General features: G+C 44.4%; 1 protein-coding gene across 4 annotated transcripts in view; it reads right to left on the bottom strand.

The window, feature by feature from the left end:
• Positions 1-18597: 18597 nt before the first annotated feature.
• Positions 18598-24474, bottom strand: part of ANKEF1 (ankyrin repeat and EF-hand domain containing 1) — a 36854-nt gene continuing 30977 nt past the window's right edge. For 2 of the 4 annotated variants that reach the window (XM_025177960.2, XM_006136024.4), the window contains exons 8-10: positions 23884-24074; positions 19681-19815; positions 18605-19115 (exon numbers count right to left, since the gene is read on the bottom strand). In XM_025177960.2, coding sequence (XP_025033745.2) covers positions 18963-19115; positions 19681-19815; positions 23884-24074 — 479 coding nt within the window. In that variant the 3' untranslated portion in view covers positions 18605-18962. Of the gene's footprint in view, positions 19116-19680; positions 19816-23883; positions 24075-24474 lie in introns of all 4 variants that reach the window. The other 2 variants (XM_075925675.1, XM_075925674.1) reach the window with 2 other exon arrangements.

Consider the following 24474-nt stretch of genomic DNA (forward strand, 5'->3'; position numbering starts at 1 on the left):
CTGACTAGAGAGGAATCTCACTGAGTATTGGCTGCTGCAGAAGATCTGGCCCCAGAATTCAAATGATTGATTTTTGGCTACGTACAATAGCCAAGTGTGTGTCAAATTCCACCAAGAGCCAGTAGGCACAGGGACCCTGCAGAAACCAGAGACAGCCTCCCCTCCACTAGGGAGGAGTTCACACGGGCCAAAAGCGTGGGTGGTAGCTTCCCAGAAAACCGTGCAATCAAGATGGGCGGGGGAGAGGGGGGACATTCATTCTGCAGCACAAGAGTTTCTAAGGACAGGATGTTCCTGGCAGGAGCCTGAAGGAAGGGCAGGTACCTCCATTTGCTCTTCCTTGGAGCACACCACTCTCCACAGGCAGAGGGATCAGCTAATGTAACGGGTAGCTCCTAGCGCCATCCTGGGTGAACCTGGGCTTCAGTGTAGGGCGATGGAGTACAGAGATGTTTATTGAGGGGCAAAGTGGGGTGTTTGGACTGAGGGAAGAGAGCTGTGCACACAGGGGGAGGGATGATTTGCAGGTAGGCAAACATGTTACGAAAGCTGAATTGCCTTTCAGCACACCCCACCTCACTTGCGTGTTGTAGCCATTTCACCCATTCTTCAACTGGAATACTGCTCTGCTACAAGACCAGACTGGTTGGGTTCTGTCCTGGTTTACAAGCTAGTAATCATTCAACCATGTGATCTCTGTGGATCTGTGCCCCTGAACTATACTGTCTCATTACTCTTCCATTAATCTTTGGGAAAGGGCCCCATACGTGGGACAAGACAAATGGCTTACTGGAAACCATAAATACTAACATGCAGCTTGTATATACCACTTTCCATCCATCCAGTGCGGAACAGTTTCTAAAGGAAGTCAGACCATCCCCATTTTGCAGTTGGGTAAACAGAGGCACAGAGACTTGCGCAAGGCCCTCCAGCTGGTCAGTAAGACAGCTGTTAATAGCCGGTAGCAGACCAGTGCCATTGCGTGTCTATGCCAATGTGTGATCTGCTGTTGGCTGGTTTTGGCCATTTTTACACGTGTCAAATGTTACTCCAGGTTGCCCCCAAAGGAGGAAGGACACATCTCACTTACCTCACTCATCTCACTTACCTCTTACACCTGGGGATTTCAACCAGGGGGTTGAAACCTGGGGATTTCACCCAGAAATGAGGTAGTCCTTCTTTCCTCAGAGGACTCAGGGGGTAGGTCTACACAACAGAGTTTTGTTGGAAAAACGGCTATTTTACTGACAAAACTCAAGGAACACCCACACTGCAATTGCGTTCTTCCACAAGAAAATCAAAAGAACAGAGGGGTTTTTCCAGCATTGGTAATCCTTATTCTACGAAGAAGAAGCCTTTTTGCGAAAGAGCTCTTTCAGAAAGATGTGTGTGGACAGGGAAGAGGGAGTTCTTTTGAAAGGAGAGGAAAGAGGAAAAAGCACAGGTGCCCTGGTGGCCACTCCGTCCATGGTAATCACAGCGTAAATGCGAGAGAGCGTCCATTCAGTCTGGACACTCTCTTTCGAAAAAGCAGATTGCTTTCTCAATGCACTTTTGCAGTGTGGCCGCTTTGTGGGAGAAGTTTTTTGGAAGATCTCTTCTGAAAAAAGCTTCTTCCGAAAGAAGCCTGCAGTCTAGGGTTACATCTAGATTGCATCCCTTTTTCGTAAAAGGGATGCAAATTAGATATATCGCAATTGCTAATGAAGCGGGGGGTTTAAATCTCCCCCATTTCATTAGCATAAAAATGGCTGCCGCTTTTTTTCGGCTAGGGGGTTTGCCGGAAAAAAGCGCCAGTCTAGACGCAGATCTTTTGGAAAATAAAGCCTTTTCGGAAAGATCCCTTATCCCTTATTTTAAAGCTCTGTGCCAAAAAAAAGTGGCAGCCATTTTTATGCTAATGAAGCGGGGGAAATTTAAATCCCCGCTTCATTAGCAATTGCGATACGTCTAATTTGCATCCCTTTTACGAAAAAGGGATGCAATCTAGACATAGCCTGGCTGGCAGCACTCCTATGCTGATGCTGGTCTAAGGGAAGGAGCTCTCCTCAGCTCAGAGCACCACCCCATCCACAGGACATCCCGCATGTGGGGCCTTCCTCCAAGCCTGACAAGCCCCTCAGGTGCAGCAGATTAGGTCTGATAGTGACCACAAGAATTCCTGAACCCCACAGCTGTGAAATACAGGCCTCTTGTCACTCGCGATTATAAGAGAATTGTTACCACGGGGGCTAGCACTGTGATTTTTACTGGATCTTAGAAGTCAGGGGGTGGGAACTGAGTGCATACAGGGATGTGCACCCACCTGCCAACAATGCTAGACGGCTAAAATAGTTCCAGTCTTACAGAAAATCCTATTTACAGGAATTCCGTTAGTCAAGGTATTGCACGTGGACATCTGCAGAGAACCATTTAGCCCACTGGTTATTGGAGACATGGCCACCTCTTTGTCATCCTCGTCTTTGCTTTCTGTTAGTGGCAATCAACAGCAAGCTTTTTTTTCAGTGCACTTTTTAAATTGCTAGAGAGGGCCAATTTCTTTGACGATTATGGTATTTCCAGACATCCACCAACTAGGCTATTTTCAGTCATTTCATTTCAGTTGGGCGCACACCCCTGTATGGAGCCAGTCCTCTCCTTCTCACCACCCAAATCGAATAAAAATATTGTAACTGGTTGACTCACTTTCAGCACGGCTTCTTCCCTCAGGGTGGCTTTTGGGGAAGTAGCTGGCTGCTCCGACACGTCCCCTTTGGGTGTGGTGCTGTCTTCGGGGCACTACCCTCTGGCAGTGACCACTTCAATCTTGGTCTGCACCCCCTTTCGGAGGAGGGAGGGGAGGAGGAGGAGGGTCATTATTCTTCCTTCAGTCCAGGTTCCTCCCTAGAACCCCCAGTTCTTCTTCCTGGGAATACCCAGCTCCCTCCAGGAACACACAGTTCCTCAGCACCCTCCAGGCCTCAGTGGCCCACTGCCAGTCCCTCGCTAGCCCTGTATCAGGGCGGACTGCAGTCTCTCCCAGCCATTCCTCCTTGGCCAAAGGCATGCCTCTGCCTGCCAGGTTGCCTCCTGCAACCCTGCCTTGTGGTCTTATGGCCTGGGGCTTCCCTGACTCACACTCTTCCAGCCTACCTCAGCTGCCTCCTTGCAGATGCCTCCTTGCAGCCCGCCATCCATGACTGCCTCCTTGCAGCCCTGGGCCTCAGGCTGGGTACCCTGGGTTTGCTAGGCCAAAGCCTCTCTCATTACAGGCAGGTCATGTCTCTCTCCCTCTCCCAGGGGCTGCTCTTATAGTCTCCAGCTGAGTTCTATTTATTTGCCTCAGTTGGGCTTCCCCCTGACTCCAGGTCTCAGCCCCTTAAAGGGCCAATGCAGGGCAACACCCTGCCACAATATGTTTAGTATTTACACAGCATCTGTCAGTCTCTAATCTGTGATAATATCCTTGCAGGGGTCCCTGGTAATTGGCTACACAGCTGTTCGTCTGTCCCGGCAGCTACGTATTTATTCACTTTGTTTTCAAAACAACTCAGAGAATTCACAACGCGACTTCGGCACCAAGGTCTGCATGTGAGACGAGCGATGGACTTTGTGTGGTGTTCATGTTTTGCGACAGTTCAGAGTCACAGAGCCGAGAGCGGAGTGGAGAAAGCTCGTTGGATTTCATGAACAATTTCAATATTTTGAAATGTGTTTTTTTTCCCACATTGGAACAAAACTGACAGCATTTGGTGCCAAAGGGAATGTTGCCCTAGGCAACCTTTTGGGTAGCCTGCCACAGAGCCATGGACCTAGTGCTTAATTTGGAATGATGGAGGTGTCAGGGTTCATGCAGCTAGATACTGTGACTCAAAATTTTTTTTTTACTTTCATCACTAAAGCAGAAGGCCCAGAGGTGCCAGGTCTATGAGCTGCTGGGCCCAGAGATGCTGGGGCTTTAAACTGCCAAGCCCAGAGGTGCCGGGGCCATGAGCCGCCAGGCCCAGAGGTGCCGGGGCCATGAACCGCGAGGCCCAGAGGTGCCGGGGCTATGAACTGCCAGGCCCAGAGGTGCCGGGGCCATGAACCGCCAGGCCCAGAGGTGCCGGGGCCATGAGCCGCCAGGCCCAGAGGTGCCGGGGCCATGAACCGCGAGGCCCAGAGGTGCCGGGGCTATGAACTGCCAGGCCCAGAGGTGCCGGGGCCATGAACTGCCAGGCCCAGAGGTGCTGGGGCTTGGCCCTGACACACATTAAGCCCTGCATGGACCTTGCAATCTTTACTGCCAAAAAACAGAGCAGGAGCTAGCCAGCACAGGACTGGACAAAATGTGGGCTCCAGGACAACCCACCAGGTAGACTGCCTCAGAACACACCACAGAACTGAGGTGAGAGGGGGCAGGAGCCGTGGCCCCATCACTTTTTACTAGCCACAAGGGCAGCCGATAGGGGGAGGGCTTGGAGAAAAGCAAGCACGGGTGGAGTCTTGTGGGAAAGAGGCAGCATGGGAAGGGGAGCCTCGGGGCAAGGGGTGGTCTGAGGGCAGGATCATGGTTTGGGTGTTGGTGGTCCCCACCCACTTCTAGGGAGCTTCTGCAACTCCTGTTCCAGAGACAAGCTCCATTTCCTTCCGTGTTGAATTTTCAGCTTTCATCCCTAATTGGAATTTCAATGCCTATGAAACCCTGATGGAATGAAAAGGTCTCTTAGTTAGGTGGGCTCATTACTCTTCTGTAAGAGTAGTTGCTCTTCAAACCCAGCCAAGCCCTAGAAAGAGGTGTCTTCCACCTTTACAGAGGCGATGAAAAAGAATGATCAGTTCCTAAAAAGTCTCTCTGAAAATGGACTGAATGAAACAAGAGTAACTCTAGTTTTAAAGTTGTGCTTAGAATTTCCAGCCACAAAGACAAACTCAGTATAACCATAACACTGGAGAAATACAACCCTCTGCGTCTACATTAGCAGATTGTGGACTAGTTAGCTGAAGATATTGTCAAGATCATCTCGTGACAGTCTACATAGCAGTGGCTGATATTTAAATCCAGCCAGGCCCTAGAAAGAGGAGTGTCTTCCACCTTTACAGAGACCATGGAAAAGAAATATCAATTCCTCTGAACCAAGACATTCACTCTCCTACCCATGTAGTTATGCTTATAAGAAGCACAGGGAAAAAGGCAATACACTGTTTATTAAGAATGCAATAGTAAAGCAGCTAGCATAAGCTTCCATAGACAGACACACATACACACTAATCAATGTTATATTTACCAGGTTATTGTCTGGATCTCTCTGGTACTCATCCAGACTGATCATGGATAGGGAGGAGGAGGGCTTTATTGATCTGGACTGATGCTCCAGTTTTGACAGGACAGGACCCAAAAACTGTGGCAAAGCAGCCCCTGTTTATAGCAGTTTTCTTTTATTGGGATCAGTAAGTTTTATATCATTATGCTGTATTCCATCACCATTTAACAAGTGCTTGTTTTATTAAATTGTTCTTCCCATATCAGCTATCTTGTTCCAGTTGATAGATGCTTGCCTTATTCTTTAGCGTTGTCCATCTGCCCTTCATCCGCATCTTGCGAGGGGTATACAGCAGTCTCCTGGCACCTTAATGTCTGTTCTCAACTTCTTCCTAGAACAGTAGTTCTCAAACTTTTTGGGCTCTAGAGCCCTTTATATGCATAAAAATTTATTCAGCGCCCCAGCGGTCCACTGATTGTATGTGTTGTACCTATCGATGTTTCCAGTTTGTCAACCTCGAGGAGCCCCTGGAGATGTCTCGTGGAGTCCTGGGGCTCCGCGGAGCACAGTTTGAGAAACACTGTTCTAGAACATCGAGTCGGGTGATGGCCTTCACCCTTAGCTTCTAACACACATTCCTCAGTCTGAACTCACACAAACAAAAGTTACATCGTTGCTTTTGTAAAAACAGATCTAGTACAAAAAACATTCTTACGCTCTTAAATTAAAAAAGAAAAGAATCCTAATGGTAAAAGAGTAACAGTTGTGACAAATAGACCCTTTTAGTCTATTCCTGCTTTAACATTCATAAAAAACACAAACAGCCTGCTTAATGCATCTTTACCAGCTGCACTAGGCTGTTCCTTTCTGCAAGTCAGAAAGGATGGCTAGCAAGGTACATTAAGGCACATTACTTTGCATAAAGCTACATTTTAGTTACATCTGCACTCTTATGATCATATTCTCTCCTTTACTTGTACAGGGTGAACCTCTCTAGTCTGGCACTCTCTGGTCCAGCAACATCCACATTCCAGCATGATTTTAGTTATCTGGATGTTCACTTATCATGGATGTGGCCAAGTTTCCTGCAGTCTCATAAAGTTTGTTTACAGCCACCAGTCTTGGCTCTCTGTGTTCTGTGCTGTTACTTAGCTCTAATTTACCCCTAAGAGCCCAGTAAGCAGTGGAAGTGTTGATAATGCTGCTAGACAATATTGACCTTTTGTGGTTTGGCAAATTCTCTGGTTCAGCACCGGTCAGGTCCTGAGGGTGCTGGACTCGAGAGGTGCAGCCTGTGCACTTTTATGCTTACTTATTAAATTTCTTCAAGTCAGCCAGCAACCTGAAAAACCGGGGAACATACCTGGTTTGGTTCTGAAAATGGTCACACTGGAAAAGTCTTTCAGGCCAGGAAACTCAAGAATGTGCCTGTTACCTGGGAGACCAAGGTTTGAGTAGGCCCTACTCTGAGGCAGGGACTCGAACTCAGGACCTAAGCTATTCTGGTGGGTTAATCTTAATCTCTCCTTTTGAAGCTGCTCTACTTTTTCTAAACTACTTGAACATTCATTAGGCCAGGAAGCACTTGAATTACTTGATGGCCTAGTGACTATGGTGCTTACCTGGGAGGGAAGCAACATGGCTTCAAGTCCCTCTTCTGGATTATCACTCAGCAGAAGAGTCCTCCATCTATAGTGCAGGCTTCCAGACTCTGCACCTCCATCAGACTCTGTACAAATAGCTGGTACTTGGTTACGTTTGCAAGTGGAACAAAAATGGTGTTTATTGTCCAGTATCAGAGGGGTAGCCGTGTTAGTCTGAATCTGCAAAAGCGCGAGGAGACCTGTGGCACCTTATAGACTAACTGAAGTGTAGGAGCATAAGCTTTCGTGGGCAAAGACCCACTTCGTCAGATGCATGTGTTTACTGTGTAATGCTTTATGGGAGAAAAATGTTGGGTTATCCCCAAATCACTGACAATTTGGCCTAGAAATCTGCTGTGTATTACTTTCATTTAATAAAAGCTTACACTGTTTAATTCAAATGAAAGCAAGCTGAAATTTGACATCACAACAAAAGTTTGACCTAACACAGCACCTCACGAAACTCATGAGGAAGGACTTAGTTTGCTGTTCATTTATAGAAGGAAAGGAGAGACCACACTGACAGTCAATGGTTTGCCTGGCCACATTTCAGAGGCTATATCTAGACTGTAGGCTTCTTTCGGAAGAAACTTTTCCAGAAGAGATCTTCTGAAAAAACTTCTTCTGAAAGAGAGCATCTACACAGCTAAAGGGCATTGAAAAAGCGATCTGCTTTTTCAAAAGATAGAGTCCACACTGAATGGACGCTCTCTCGCAGTTAAGCTGTGATCGCTATGGGCGCAATAGCTACCAGGGCACCTGTCCTTTTCCCTCTTCTTTCGAAAGATCTCCCTCTTCCCTGTCCACACACGCCTTTTTCCGAAAGAGCTCTTTCGGAAAAAGGCTTCTTCCTCATAGAAAGAGGATTACCAATGTTGGAAAATCCCTTCTGTACTTTCTTTTTTTTTTTTAAGACCACAATTGCATTGTGGACATAAGTGAAGTTTTTTCGGGAAAACGGCTGTTTTTCTGAAAAAACTCTGCAGCGGAGACATACCCAGACTGACCTTGTGACGCCTTCCCCTAGAGTGAAATAGCTAGCTTTCCATCTCCCACTTCAGTTACAGTGCGGAACAGAAACGCATTCAACTGCAATGGAAACCAAACCAGAGAATCATGTGACTTCGGGTGTCAGTCCAAAACTAAGAGTGATCTGTGCTTCTGCTCCTCGTGCGTCTGCCTAGCAGATACAAATGGCCTGCTGACAGCTCGCTCGCAATTGTAGATGAAGGGATATAACAATTCAGGCAGAAACGGGGTCAGGAACATCGCCATGACTGGCAGCAAGGCCAGAGCTCAGGAAGAGGCAGAACCAGGAGTGGCCCCCAGACTGGAGACAGGGCAGAACCTCCCCATTCCTGGGAGGGAAGACAGCAATCCACAGGCCTGGGCCCTCTCTGATCGCTCAGCCTTTTCCCAACTCCCAGTCCCCATAGGAAGGCAGAGACTGCAGAAGTCTCATCCAGCTCTGATCCCCCGCCCCCTCTTTTCTTCTTAAACTTTCGCCTCCATGGTCATATTTTTTTGGAAGGATGAAATGGGGGGTGTCCCAGTTTTTGCTCCCAGACTCTGTGCAGCCCTGTCTGTCACTCGGCCACTAATGTTCATAGCACGGGGGTCTCCAGATTGTCCTTTGCCAAGGAGTGAGCTCTCTCAGGTTAGTTCAATTGGCAATTACCTTGAGGCAGGAATTTTCTCTGCCCCAGTTTACCCATGTATAGAATACGGCAAATAATCTCTCGCAGATGCACGTTGGGAGGATTAGTTAATGTTTGCACAGCACTTCGTGTGTGTTGAGTGCAAAGCAATTCCACATATTAGTGGTGCTAAGTTTATGCTGTTATGTTTCAATTCCACTATACAAGTCGCTCAAGCCCCTTTGCTAACTAGATATTTATTGATTCCCCTCCCCCCTTTTCTTTCTCTACTTGTACTTCCCACGTTGTGGTGCTGCTTTGCCTTTGCTATGCTTGACTATTGCCTTACTGCTTGAGCTGTCCCACTGAAATCAGTTGGTTTCTTTGATGAGCCAGATACCATTCGATTTATATTAGCTAAACGTTGAATATGGCTGCATTATGTTTAAAGATGGTTGGCTCTGGGTTATAGCCATACTACAAAAATGTTAACTCCAATACAGATATCATACTGTAGATATTTATGGCTGAAATCACTTTTAATTTTTTTGGCCCTCACTCATAGTTATTCCTGAAAACTAGATCAACTTTTGTTTTTTAAAAGCCCACTGCTTTGGAACTTCTTCGGCATAACTATCAGTAAGAACACATCCGTACTTACTGTGATAGAGATCAATCTTCAGGCATTCGATTTAGCAGGTCTAGTAAAGACCCACTAAATCAAATGCTGAGGGTGCCCCTGGTCGGCACTGGTACTTCCCTGCTAAAAGGTATTGGGTTACAGGCACAAATATAGATTAAAGCCGAGCACTTGAAAAACTCTGCTGTCCTTTCATTTTTGTTATGCCAGTGCACATTGCACTGCCTAGCATGTTGCTAAAGTCTTTAGTCCCACAGGTGGAAGAAACCAAAACCGTGGCTCTAAATACATGGGTATATTTCTATCCACAGTCATCTTTAGGTGTTTTCCATTGGTGCAGCTGCCTTATGTTTTAAGCAGAGACTCTTGTAACAGAAATTAAGCATTCTTTTAGCCAAAAAGAAAAAGGGAAGATCACTGTTATGACAGTTAGGCTACATCTACATTGCCCAGTCTTGCGCAAGAACATATGCAAATGAGGCATGGCGATGACTATCACCGCACCTCATTTGCTCTCTTAATGAGCCGCCATTTTTTGTGCATGGGGCGTTTGCACAAGAGCTGTTCTGCCTGAAAATAAGTGGCAGAACAGCTCTTGTGCAAGAGATTTTTTTGAGCAAAATGGCAGCTCATTAAGTACACAAATGAAGCACGGAGATATTCATCACCGTGCCTCATTTGCATATGTTCTTGCGCAAGACTGGGCAATGTAGACGTAGCCTTGCAATTGTGTAAATGAGGTTATTGGACAATAGAAACCATAGGTGCCTTTTGTGTCATGCAATGGCTATAATTGCTGTCTGATATTTTATTAGCAGGGCAGTTGTCATAGCCTTTTTCCTTGATTTATTTGCTTTGGTGCTATAAAACAGACCTGACCTACATTAAAAGTGTTAGTCACGGCATGTATCTTTTGCTGTGTCCATTGTATTGCAAAATGGAAATTCAACATAAGAACATAAGTATGACCGTACTCGGTCAGACCAACAGTGGCCAATACCAGATGCCCCTGAGAGAGGGATTACAACAGGTAATCCTCACATGATCCCTCCCCTGTCACCCACCTCCAGAGAAACAACAGCTAGGGACATCATTCCTACCTATCCTGGCTAATAGATAGATTCATGAAGGTTAAGTCCATCAATGGCTATCTCTTTTTTGAACCCTGTTAAAGTTCTAGCCTTCACCGCATCCTCTGGCAAGGAGTTCCACAGGTGTGCTGAGTGAAGAAAAACTTCCTTTTGTTTGTTTTAAACCTGATGCCAGCAATAGTTTGCACTACTCAAAATAAGTCACCACAATAATCCAGTCAGTTGCCTTATGGCCTAACAATTTTTTAATCTAAAGCAAAGGCCGCAGCAAAGAACTATATGATCTTTCTAAAGTAATTTAATATCAAATATTACCCCTAAGAATTTGAACTTTTTAAATATATTTGTTCTCCACACAGATACTATTTACATTCATTTGTAGCTTTCTTTTTTGTAAAGATCAGTCCTTTGGCTTTAGCAATGGAGAACTGGAAACCCCATACATTTCCCCAGTCAGAAGTCTTTTATAACTATTTGTTGATTCTTTTTTCTGCTCAATATTCTTGCCCCTCATCCATAGGGCACCACCATCTGCAAACAGAGTGACGCCTACCACAGTGCTTATTTTTTGGGGGGGAAGATCATTTATCATAATCGTTAAGAAAATTGGGCCACAGAGCCAAGTGAGGTCCCTCCTGTATTCATACATCTGTTGAAGATGAGAGAATTTTGCAAACTTGTTCCTGTATGGAGAAGAATCTGCCTCTTGATTTCTCCACAGAGATGGTGAGCCATTCCATCCCAGCCAATCTCAATTGCTGTGAAGGGACAGATTGACTTTCTTGTTTAGGAACTGAAGTACTACTAAGTGCAGACCAGAGGGCACAGGTGAGAGGTAAACCTATCTTTTTTTCTGTTACATGATCAATGTCATTTTCACAATTACATACAAGATTTTGATTTGCGTACACACTTGAGACTGATTTCTGTTCAGCGATACTGCAGGTGTGCACCACATTTTCCATACCCATTCCCAGATATTTGCACAATTTTCACACTAGCACTCCTGTAGAAAATTGCGGCTCACGTCTTACACTCTCCTCTAGCATGATGCCAAAGACTTTTACATGTGTAAACCCTTGAGGAATCGCACTACTGCATTCTGCATTAACCGTAAGTGATTTTACTTAATAAATACTTTATTGTTTTGCTATTAAACATACAAGAAATGAAAGTTCTTCACACGTATCATTGGGCTTTCTGAACAAAGAGGTCAAGTTTCACAAACATATAAGAAGCACCCAGTGCATAATTTTAAGGCAGAATATTCCCATATATTTCATAGAGTGTTTCATATTTACATATACCAACTCATGTGAGACACATTGAAAGGCAACATGACATGCTGGTCCCAACCCTGCTAAGTTCTTCTCACTTGAGCAGTCTCTAGTCACATGAGAAGATGCACTGAAAGCATGTGCAATCCTTACTTGCATAAATGTTTTGCTGAATGAAGCTCCCTTTTCTCTCCCAGACTAAGATGATACAATCTTGGCATAGGAATAGGCTCGACGGATAGCTCCAAATAAAACATCATTTAACATTTATACTGCAGTAGCACGCAGTCAGGGTTCAGGGCCCCAGTGTGTTAGATTGTAAATGTGTCAGGGCAGGGGTTGTGTTTTAGGGTACCGTTATTTCGAAATAACTTTCCTAGTGTCTACACAAGCCAACTGCTATTTTGAAATTAATTTGAAATAGCGGAGGGCTTATTTTGAAATTGGTAAACCTCACTCCATGAGGAATAGCACCAATTTCAAAATTGCTATTTCGAAATAAGCGCTGTGTAGATGCTTATTTCGAAATAGGGGGCCTCCAGCCCTTCCCAGGGTGCCCTGCTGGCCACCCTGGCCACAAGGTAACTTTTGACCTGATGCCCTGCTGGCCTTAAATGCGATTCAGCATCCAATCAGTGTGGACGTGCTATTTCAAAATAAGATATTTCAAAATAACTATTTCGAAATTAGATATTTCAAAATAACGCTGTAGTCTAGAAATACCCAGAGTCTGTTGGGCTATGTATAGACTGGCATGATTTTCCGGAAATGCTTTTAACGGAAAAGTTTTCTGTTAAAAGCATTTTCGGAAAAGAGCGTCTAGATTGGCACGGACGCTTTTCCGCAAAAGCACTTTTTGCGGAAAAGCGTCCTGTGGCCAATCTAAATACACTTTTGGGCAAAAAAGACCTGATCGCCATTTTCGTGATTGGGGCTTTTTTGCGCAAAACAAATCTCAGCTGTCTACACTGGCCCTTTTCCGCAAAAGTTTTGCGCAAAAGGGACTTTTGCCCGAACGGAAGCAGCATAGCATTTCCGCAAAAAGCACTGATTTCTTACAGTAGGAAATCAGTGCTTTTGCGGAAATTCAAGCGGCCAGTGTAGACAGCTGGCAAGTTCTTCCGGAAACGCGGCTGATTTTCCAGAAAAACTGGCCAGTCTAGACACAGCCTTGGAGTCTAAGGCCCCAATCCTGTAAACTCTTATGCACGTGCTAACCCTTTACTCATGTGAGTAGTTCCATTAGCATCCAAATGGAAATGGAATCCATTCCGCATGACTTGGTACAATGAGGTCTGTTGGTTTGAGAGACACCTGAGAAGTGTTTTGAGGCATAAGGTAAAATACTCAATGCCTTCAAGTCTAAGGCTATGTCTAGACTGCAAGCCTCTTTCGAAAGAGGCTCTTTCGAAAGATACTTTCGAAAGAGCCTCTTTTGAAAGAGAGCGTCTAGACTGCACGTTGAACTTTCGAAAAAGCGGCTTGCTTTTTCGAAAGAAAGCATCCAGTGAGTCTGGATGCTCTCTTTCGAAGAAGCCCTATTTACATTGAAGAACGCCTTCTTTCGAAAGAGGAACTTTCGAAAGAAGGCGTTCTTCCTCGTGAAATGAGGTTTACCGCCATCGAAAGAAAAGCCGCGTTCTTTCGATTTAATTTCGAAAGAACGCGGCTTGAGTCTGGACGCAGGGGAAGTTTTTTCGGAAAAAGGCTACTTTTCCCGAAAAACCCCCTGAGTCTGGACACAGCCTAAGTGTAACAATCCCAAGACTGGCTTACTCCAAATGCTGTATCAACTAGAAATTATGTCTCCATATAAAAATGTTAGCTGCTGTGTAGACTGTTGATTTCTTAAAAATCCCTGGTACAGAAAGAAGAAAAAATTTCATTATGCCACCAAAACACTTGGTTCTGCATGCTCACAGGGTACCCATTAGTCACGTGAGCAAGGATTGTAGGATTAGATTCCAAATTAACCAAAACAGGTCTTTAAAAAACTAGTGTTGCCTCCGAATTGCGCCTCAGTACCAAAAAGAATATTTCTATCGATAATTAAGAATTATTATTCCCCCCCTCCCCAAAAAAAGATGTTAACTTTCAACATTTACTTTTCAGGGAGTTTTTTATCTTATCCCCACTATAGAACACAATGGGTCAAATGGTGCCATAAATACACAGGCACCTGTTGAGAGGCATGGAAGAGTTCCCTGGATGATTCTTCCTCTGAGCAGCCTGCCATGCAGAGGGACTGTCCAGGCTAGCAGAGCACAAACTGCTTCTCCCATCGTATCCGGCACATTGTACAGGGCTTAGCTACAGAGTCACCTCCTCCTTAACCCCCTTCCTTTCCCACTTTTGGGCACTGCATAAGAAGCAGGTGAGGTCCTATACGTTCCCTTCCCCCTCTTTTGTCCGTGTGCACAGAAGGGTCAATCAGACCCAGCACATCCTTTCAAAGGCCGGTCACAAATCAAGCCTCACACGACACAACCAAAATAACGAGAAGGAGCCTGGAATCTCATACATCCAGAATGGGAAGTGACTGTCTAGGAAGGAGTACTGAAGAAAGGGGAGTACTGCAGAAAGTACTGCACAAGCTAAATATGCATCAACAATGTCACACTGTTGACAAAAAGGCAAATATGACTCTGAGTTGCATTAACAGGGGCGCTGTGAGCAAGACATGAGACGTCATTCTTCCCCTCTATTCTGCGCTGATTAGATCACAGCTGGAGTACTGTGTCCAGTTCTGGACATCACATTTCAAGAAAGATGTGGAGAACTTGGAGAAGGTCCAGAGAAGAGCAACACAAATGATTAAAGGTCTAGAAAACATGAAAGCTCTGAGGGAAGACTGAAAGAACTGGGCTTGTTTAGTTTAGAAAAGAGAAGACTGATTGAGGCCATGATAGCAGTTTTCAAGTATCTAAAAGGGGTGTTACAAGGAGGAGGGAGAAAAAATGTTCTTCTTGGTTTCTGAGACTAGGACAAGAAGCAAGAGGCTTAAACTGCAGGAAGGGAGATTGAGGTTGGATTTTAGGAAAAACTTCTTAATTGTCAGGGTGGTTAAACACTGGAATACATTGCCTAGGGAGGTTGTGGAATCTCCATCACTGGAGATATTTCAGAGCAGGCTAGATAGACACCTGTCAGGGATGATCAAGATGGTGCTTGGTCCTGCCATGAGGCCAAGTGATGGACTTGATGACCTCTTGAGGTTCCTTCCAGGTCTAGGAGTCTATGAGAATGGGCAAAATAGCATTGCACACTGCTTAGGTTAAACTCTTCTACTTCATTCAAACACAGTTCTACTCTCTTCCACAGGAGCTACTCATCTGAGTAAGCCAAGGAGGACACTGTCCTTAGTTAATCATAGCAATAATTACCTAAGGATAGGCTGCTTATTACAGTATTAATGAGTAGCTGACAGCAAAGTTTGAGAAAAGTCTCCGAGCTATTTCCCATGAGATGCCTGTGTCCTGAAGAGTGTTATTTACCGTATGAAATAAATGACTTATGACTCCCGCCCTCGTTTCTATCCATCCAGGCTGCTTTGTTCTGGTGTGTACAATTTATGAAACCAATCTTGATGCATTTTCTGTGTGTGTAGAGATAGCTTTCTTCTTGACCATTTATTGTCTTCAAACTCTTCCTCCTTTGCATTGAATAGTTTTAATCCAATCATTTCTTTATTTTGAGCTATCTGGGTACAAATAGAAGTTTCACACTGACAGCAAAAGATACCATGTCCGTGTTAAGAATACCCGGATTACCACTGAAATCTTATTTCTCTTGAAAGGCCTCCATGACTCTAAAATATACCAACTACATTACCATTTGCACAGAGGCATTCTTCCAAGCTAAGCACCTGCCCTGAGAATTTTCATCTGGGATAAGATATCAAGTCTATTCTAAATAATTACATGTTAAGTACGGTCATTTTAAATTGCACATATAATATTTCATTGGGTGTGTTCAAAAGAAAAGAAGCACAAGGGCAAGATATTCTGCTGAGGTAAAGTCAATGGAACTATATGCATTTACACTAGCTGGGAACATGCTCCTCAAATTTTCGAATGTCAAGCACACAGCTCAGTAAAAATGATTGGGAGGGGTTGCAGTTGCTGGAGAAAAGGTCTAAAGTAAACAGGATGAAATTCAGTAAGGACAAATGCAAAGTGCTCTATTTGGGAAGGACAATCAGCTGCATACATACACAATGGGAAATGACCATCTAGGATGGAGTGTTGTGGAAAAAGATCCAGAGGTCATAGCAGATCAAAATTAAACATGAGTCAACAGTGTGACACTGTTGCAAAAAGAGCAAATGTCATTCTGGGATGTATTAGCAGGAGTGCTGTGAGCAAGACATGAGTAGTAATTCTTCCACTCTATTCCACACTGGTTAGGCCATAAATGGAGTATTGTGTCCATTTCTGGGCACATTTTTTGAAAGATGTGGACAAATTGGAGAAAGTCCAGAGAAGAGCAACAAAAATGATTAAAGGGCTAGAAAAACATGACCTATGAGGGAAGACTGAATGGACTGGATTTGCTTAGTCTGGAAAAGGGAAGACTAGGAGTATAATAGTTTTGAAGTACCTAAAAAGGTGTTACAGAATCACAAGATCACAGAATCAGAGAACCGGAAGGGACCTCGAGAGGTCATTAAGTCCAGTCCTCTGCCTTCAAGCACTGGTTACAAGGAGGAGGGTGAAAAATTATTCTCATTCCCCTCAGAGGATGGGACAAGAAGCAATGGGCTTAAATTGCAGCAAGGGAGGTTTGGGTTGGACATTAGGAAAAAATTCCTGTTAGGGTGATCAAGCATGGGAATAAATTGTTGAGGGAAGTTGTGGAATCTCCACCATTGGAGGTTTTTAAGAGAAGGTTAAAGAAACACCTGTCAGAGATGGTCTAGATGGTGCTTGGTCCTGCCATGAGTGCAAGGCACTAGACTTGCGAACCTCAAGACGTCCTTTCCAGTCCTATGATTCCATGATTTTCATAACAAATGATGTCTAAGTCATTTGCTTCAAGTTTGCACACTAGTGACTAGTACACCCATCATTCTATATGCAACAAGAGTGAAAAGGATGTGGCTCATTTGGGTAATTAGGCCAGTAAGTGGCCTGTGCAGAAAAATGTATAGACACGCCACTAGTAAGGTCTCCATCTGGCAGTCTTTGCTCAGGCAGAGGTGCCCCAGAATTCCACGCTATCCTGTACATAGATACACACACCCATCAAGGGCAATGTGCTTGCACAGGCGTCACTGGGGGCAGAATTTGATCTGCAGAATCTTTATTACTGGGGATGATGCACATGCAACAAAGAACCCAGCTTGATTCTCAGATTCCATGGAGAACTGGCAGGACTGACAGAAAAATAACAAACTTTCACTCTTGCAAACTGAACTGTCTCTAGTAGACACAAAGGCTGTGTCTACACTGGCATGAATTTCCGGAACTGCTTAAAACAGAATACTATTCCGTTTTCAGTTTTTCCGGAAAAGGAGCGTCTACATTGGCAGGTTGCTTTTCCAGAAAAGCCCTTTTTCCGGAAAAGCGTCTTTGGCCAATGTAGACGCGCTTTTCCGGAAAAGAGCCCCGATCGTCATTTTCGTGATTGGGGCTTTTTTCCGGAAAAGACTACTGGGCTGTCTACACTGGCCCTTTTCCGGAACAGTGTTCCGGAATAAGGACTTATGCTCGAGTGGGAGCAGCGTAGCTTTTCCGGAATAGTGGCTGATTTTGTACAGTAAAGCGTCATTGCTTTTTCGGAAATTCAAGGGCCAGTGTAGACAGCTTGCAGCTTATTCCGGAAAAGCGGCTGATTTTCCCGAATAAGCGGCCCAGTGTAGACACAGCCAAATATAAATACAAGAACTGTCACACCAGGCCAGACCAATGATTCTTCTAGTCTAGTATCATGCCTCAGAAATATTATTCCTGGGAGAAATGTCAGCATCTCTGCAATGGAAAATTACGGAATAACCTAGCCACGAGGAAACTTTCTTCCTAACACATTCAGCTAGTAATTGGCTTAGGCTCTGAAGCAAAAGGGTCTGTATCCTTGATATACAAAAAGTCATGACTAAGTTACTCGTCTGATCTCATAACCCATATAAATATCTACATCTTGTTAATACTACTACGTTATTGTCTTCAGATGTCTATTAGTGGAGAGTTTCGCTGCTAATTTACGCACTGTGGAAAATTATGTACCATTTAAATTACACATAACATTACATTGGGTGTGTTTATCCTCAACTAAGCGAGAGTCTTACAATTCTGTTTTTAAGTATGTTTTTAGCCAGGTTTCCTGGTGCTAAAACAAGGCCCACTAATCTATAATTCCCAATATAACGCCTAATACCTCTTTCTAAGGGCTTGCCTTCACTATGTGGAGGATTGAGGCTGCCACGGTCGATCTTCTGGAGTTTGATTTAGTGGGTCCAGCTCCTGTGAGGAGTGAGGGAAGCTGACATGAGCCTCTCTCTGTGGAGATGGTGGGGAAACTCAAACTCGACTGTGGCTATGTAATTAATGTAGCTGGATTTGTGTATCTTAATTCGACCTTTCCCTGTAGTGTAGACCTGGTCTAACATAGAGACAGTATTCATTCCTTGGGTATAGGACATCCACTGACTTCAAAAGGCCTTATATCAAGCCCCACAAGAACAAAACCACACTCCCAGTAGTGGTGATTATTTTAAAAGAATGGCCCATTTAGCCTGGTATCCTGTCTCGGACAGTGGCCTGGGCCAGATGATTCACAAAAGGGCAATTTCAAGGGATCCATCCCTCATCATCCAGTCTCAGTTTCTGGCCAGTTTAGGCCTCAGTTTATGGAAAAGACCCCAGGGGCCTGACCCCAAACTGTGTATGCAATGGGCTTTGAAAATATCAACCCATCAGTTAGTGCAAGAACTGCTCATTATTAGTCTATTTCCAAATTTTAACTAATAGGAATGAAGATATCTACCACTTTGCTTTCCTCCTAACTGCAGCACTGGCTAAGGATATCTGCAATTTACCCTGGCCATTTTTACCAAAAATCTAATATGAGAAAGAGAAATAAAAATCCACTTGTCCTTATATGAGCCTTGCCCCGTGTCCAAGAATTTGGTTGACAAAGCTATTGCCAACACTGCCCATGTTAATAAATAAAAAAGGATGCACCGTTTTTTGGAACTAGACTCTGAATACGCTGGTAAATCAGGACCTGATCCTTCTAGGTTTCTAAAATCTTGGTACCGCTCAGCCTCTTATCAGATTCGGCCTTTAACTGCAGAGAAGCTACATACCTGGTACAAAGTAAAGAAAACAAATTGCTACAATTTTATCATAATTGAGGGGCATTAAATAAGGGTAACATGATTCTGTCCTCACAAAGGAGTATCTGCTTTTGAGCCCTTTCTGAACTCGGATGCAAAGAAAGGTGTGACTTAATTTACAAAGCCATTTCTAATGCACGGGCTTTTTCCATGAAATTCTTCTTAAATGGCATCATGAAGTCATCAAAATCCACCTCATAAGTAAAGCGTTCACGACGCAATTCCCGCTTTCTTATTAGATTGGCTGTTGTAGCTTCTGGGCTCCAACTCTGGAAAACACAAGTAAATACAATTGTAACAATTAAGCCTCAGTATGGTCAGAATGTTCTAATTAACTAATAATACTTACACAATGCTCTCAACATTTTTTTTTCAAATTAGAATAAATACCATAGAGATAAAGTGATGGTTAGTTAGTTGCATATTTGCTTTCTTAGATGGGAGAGATCTGTGATTTAAACCCTGGAATGCACCAGGATATTACATTAATTGCATCCTAACTTTCATTGCCTTCCAATGGGAATTGGAAAACTAGTTCACTTATCTGCTTCGGAAAATCCTACTCTGTGTCCCTTATACACTTCTAAAAAGCTCACCCTAAAAATAGACTGTATAGTTATAAAACCTCTTCCAGATTCAGTAAAATATTAGTGGGCATTGCTTCCTGCCTCAATACCTGGCACAACCAAAAATCTTCCCTTGCTGAGAGATGACACAGGGACAGAGAGTCCCCCAGTAAAATTTCCAAACATCTTTAACCACCATCTTTAACCTTTGCCATATTCACATCAGTGTCAACATGCTACAGTATTGAGGCTCTGCAAATATACTTACTTTTCTTGGTGTGAATGTAATATCAACTTTCTTAGTGGCTCCACTGGTTATCAGAGAATTCAGATGCGCGACATTGTCCTTATGGGATTCTTTCTTTTCTTCAAAAATTGATTTTTCTACAACTGGTGGAGGTGGCTGCAAACGTTTAAACACAAGACGAATAGGTCACTCTTTCAAACACTGTACATACTAGTTGCTGTAGGATTTTTTTTTTTTTTTTACCAGCCAGATAGATGTGAGTGCATATTCAATCCTGGAAAGGATTTTTTTATTGAATGTTTTTTAAATTTGTAAGCATTTATTAGAAATAAAAATCAGGGAAGCATTTTAAGAATCAAGCAGGGTGGATGCAGTTCTTGGGAATTTACAGATGAAACGTTAACATTTGCAAAGGAATTGGTTGGCGAGCTTGGAAAGCTTGATGCTTTTTACTATGAACTAGGGATGTTAAATGTCAATTAATTAGCTAATTGAATAGTCGATGCAATTTGCATCAACTATTCGATTGCTCGATAAAGGCGCCTCCGCCTTTGAAGTGTAGCAACAGCCCCAGGGCTGTTGCTAACTTCAAAGGTGAAAGCGCTGTGGGAAGCATGGGGCCAGCAGGCACCCCGCTGGTCCCATGTTCCCTGCAGCATTTCAAAGCGGCAGCGCTGCATGGAACCCGGGGTCAGCACAGGAGTCCCCAGCTGACCCAGGCTCCATGCAGTGCTGCCACTTTGAAATGCTGTGTGTAGCCTGGAGCCAGCTGGGCTGCTGCTTTGAAGCACTCCCTCCTCTTCCCCTCCCCTTGCTGCCTCTTTCTGAGAGAGGCAGCAGCGGGGGAGGGGGGGGGCAAGGCAGCAACTAGTCAACTAGTGTGTCGACTAGTCATTCGCATCCCTATTATGAACCTCAAATATTAACTAGCAAGCCTGTGAAGAAAACCCCCAGAGGGCATTTGCACTAAGGAGTTGACTAGAGTTTAGATTCTAGTCTGAGTCACATTTCTCCTAGATTGTCATGGACAGAATTACTCGGGAGGGGGAGGGGGGGGGGGGGATAAAGCTTTTAATCCTGGAGGGAATAATTGCACTGCCTCTAATTAGTGTCCCCTGGGACTAATTAAGAAGCAGCGCTAACAAACTCAGAGGAAAGTCAGGCCTGAAAACGTAATAACTATGATGAAGTTGCAACAGCTGGTGTTAGAACATGAATTAGAGGGAAATGATCAGGTACTCAGGGCTGCGGTTGGGACACAGAGACCCCACAAGGGAAAAGAACACCCAGAACAGATGCAAGGTTTGAAAAATACGAGTCAAATAGCTCAACCTTTGCAAAGGCGGATTATGCAGTAACAGCAGACTCACTGCTGTAAAAAAAAAAAAAAAATTCAAGGGGTTTTATCCAAAGCCCACTTAACTCAATGGAAGTCTTCCCGTAGACTTCAAGAGCTTCAGGTCAGGCCGTAGATGTGACAAGGTCTTCTTTTAACAAATCATGATCATCTGCAGCTCAGGACTGGCCTATCCCACTGCGGGCCATCGGCCTAAGTTGTGCAACTTCAGCTACACGACTAACGTAGCTGAAGGTGACTAGGCCTGCTTCCAGCAGTATCTTCACAGCAGAAAGTCAACAGCCGACACTCTCCCATTGACTCTGCTTCCTCGTCTCATTTTGGTGGAGTGCCAGAGTTGTGGGGAGAGTGCTCGCCAGTTGATTTATTGTGTCCATACAATTCTAGGTGTGATAAATTGACCCCCACTGGACAGATTGCTGCCATCGATCCAGCAAGTAGTGAAGACATGCCCATGGTCTCTACAGTACCATACGTGATGACAATAAAGATTACACAAGGGAAAAGGACATTTCTCTACTTTGTATTTAGATACCATAGAACACACAATTCCTGAAATATCACACATCAACCAGGACAGTGGGTGATCCTGCACTAAAATACTTATCCAATCTGCTATTTTGACTGATGGATGAGTTGAGTCATTCAGAAACTATGCAATGCAAGGTACAGACTTTAAACAAAGTACTACTCTTGATGAGGGAAAAGTGCTATAATCATACATATAGGGTATGTCTAGACTACATGGCTCCGTCGATGAGTTTACTAGACATAGCAAAATGAAGCGGCAATTTAAATAATCGCCGCTTCATTTACATCAAAATGGCCATCACGCCGTGCTGATCAGCTAATTGTCGGCACAGCGTGGTAGTCTAGACGCTCCGTGGTCGACAAGGGAAGCCTTTGTTGACTGCTCCGGTAAACCTCGCCGCTTCATTTTGCTATATCTAGTAAACTCATCTACATGGCTTTGTCGACTGAGCCATGTAGTCTAGATGTACCCTTAGATACCTGCCAACAGGAGTGTTAATTTTTTTGCACGCTTTCGGTGGCCAAATCCATTGACACAGCAAGCATGGTTCTGGGTACTGACCAATGTTCCTCTAATTTTTCCATGTGCAGAATAAATATTATTACATGCACCAAGGCATGTGCAGAGGTGCACCACCAATAGAAACACATGCTGCCAGTTGTGGTACAGTGGGTGCTCTGCTAATCAGGTGGGGGGCATTTGAATCTCTCCTGGGTGGCCGCCCAAGCGTTCAGCTTATGGGGACCAGTGGTACTGACTATGCAGCTTAGCAAAAGGGAAGGCTGAAGTTGTGGGTACAGTTCTGGCTCTGATGAGCTGGGTTTGTGGCTCTGACACAGACTTCTGGTGTGATCTTTGGAAAGACACCTAACATACTTAGATTGAAATCTCTTTGGGTCAGGGACCATCTTGTTTTTGGGTGTCTCTACAAAACCTCACCTAATGAGGCCCAAGACTGGAGCATCTAGATATTAAAGCAATACAAATTAATAATAAACTCATCATCATCATCATAATGATAAACTCTGTATCTGACTTCTTCTATCTGCAACACTCTCCATTCCCATGGGTGACTTCTCACTCCCACAGAATTCTTTACCCCGGCCCTCAAGCATTCTAGTTTGGAGGTCAGGCAGACGGTAACACTTCTGGCCTGACCACCAACAGCTGTGGGAATCACAAACCAGCGCAGCTAAAGCCTGACAATTGAGCTCTAATTCTGCAACATTCTCCAGAGCTGTGAGGTCCAGACAGCCCGTCCATCACTACTTCTGCTTGGTATAAATCTCTAGCATTCATGCTCAGGGTATCACCCCTCTCACCCTCAGGATCCCAAAGAGCTAAATCCTTTCCCACCCCAACCTGCATTACCACCAATACTGCACTTGGGAATCCGATCTGTAATACCCGTATCTCATGCTGAATCTCCTGGGATAGTACGTAACGATATTGCAAACTCAAAAATATGGGTTACTTTGGCCAAAAGTGATTTACTTAAGGCCAGTGTGACAGGACTGCAGCACCTGATGGGGCACTGATAACTATGAGGCAGGAGTTCAGGGACCAGAGACACAAAAAAGCAAGCTCAAGTTACTGAGGAGCTGCAATGCTCCTTATGCTATTGGTCTGGGGGGGATACCACACACGCTCTTATTATTACAATAGTGCCCAGAGGCCTGAGTGATGGGCACTGTCCCTGTCCCAAAGACTTTCCAATCTGAACAGACATTTTCCAGAGGGGGAAGTGCCTATGGTCATACAAAGAAGTCTGTGGAGGAGTTTGGTATGGAACACTGATCTCCTGTTATCCTCTGCCTTGATGCTTTCTCCCAGCCACCTGTTTCAGTGCTAGCATGAAACAAAATACAGGACTATGTAGCACTTTAAAGACTAACAAGATGGTTTATTAGGTGATGAGCTTTCGTGGGCCAGACCCACTTCCTCAGATCAAATAGTGGAAGAAAATAGTCACAACCATATATACCAAAGGATACAATTTTATTTTAATTGTATCCTTTGGTATATATGGCTGTGATTATTTTCTTCCACTATTTGATCTGAGGAAGTGGGTCTGGCCCATGAAAGTTCATCATCTAATAAACTATCTTGTTAGTCTTTAAAGTGCTACATAGTCCTGTATTTTGTTTCAGCTACACCAGACTACCTCGGCTACTTTTCTATCTCTAGTGCTAGCATGGTTTGCTTAAGTATTTTGTAGATCAACTTCATAGCGTTTATCTGGAAAATAAACTAAGAAAACCAGCATTTTACTAATGGTTGGCAACCCGCATCACCACCTTGGCTGTATTTCATTACCCAATGTCGTCTATCATACCTCTTCTTTCACAGCTTCAGCCTCCGCACGCTTGGGCTTAGCGGCTGGTTTAGGCTTGGCAGGTTTCTTCCCTTTCTTCTCTTTATCCCCTTTGGCTTCTGGTGGCTTTGGCAAACGGTCCAGTTTTTCTTGAAGCAGGTCAATGAGTCTAAAGTCAGCATACGCCTTTGCAATGTCCAAAGTATTTTGACCTGGTTGAAAAGAAAAACAAGAAGCAAACCAGGTTTGTGATAAGAATCACTGGCAGGGGCTGTCAGCCATGACAATAAACAATAGGGTTGATAACTTTAACTGCATAATGACACTGAACTCAGAGCTCCAGCTTGAGAGCCATTAAACACATGAGTGGCGCTCACTCATGCCAGCAGCCTTGCTATCATCAATGGCAATACTTGCAAGAACAGGCAGTTGCAGGGCAGGGGCAGGGCGGAGGAAACTTCATGTGTTTCCTCCCTGCCCTCAAGCCCTGATTTGCCTGGGAGCAGAAGAGGGCATGCACGAAGTCTCCTCCCACTGCCGGGGCATGGGCACCTATGGGGAACCTCTGAGGAGGCAAAGACTTTATGCACTCCCCCACCACCAGACCAATCA

The sequence above is a fragment of the Pelodiscus sinensis genome, chromosome 3, assembly GCF_049634645.1.
Source record: "Pelodiscus sinensis isolate JC-2024 chromosome 3, ASM4963464v1, whole genome shotgun sequence".
NCBI classification, from domain to species: domain Eukaryota; kingdom Metazoa; phylum Chordata; order Testudines; family Trionychidae; genus Pelodiscus; species Pelodiscus sinensis.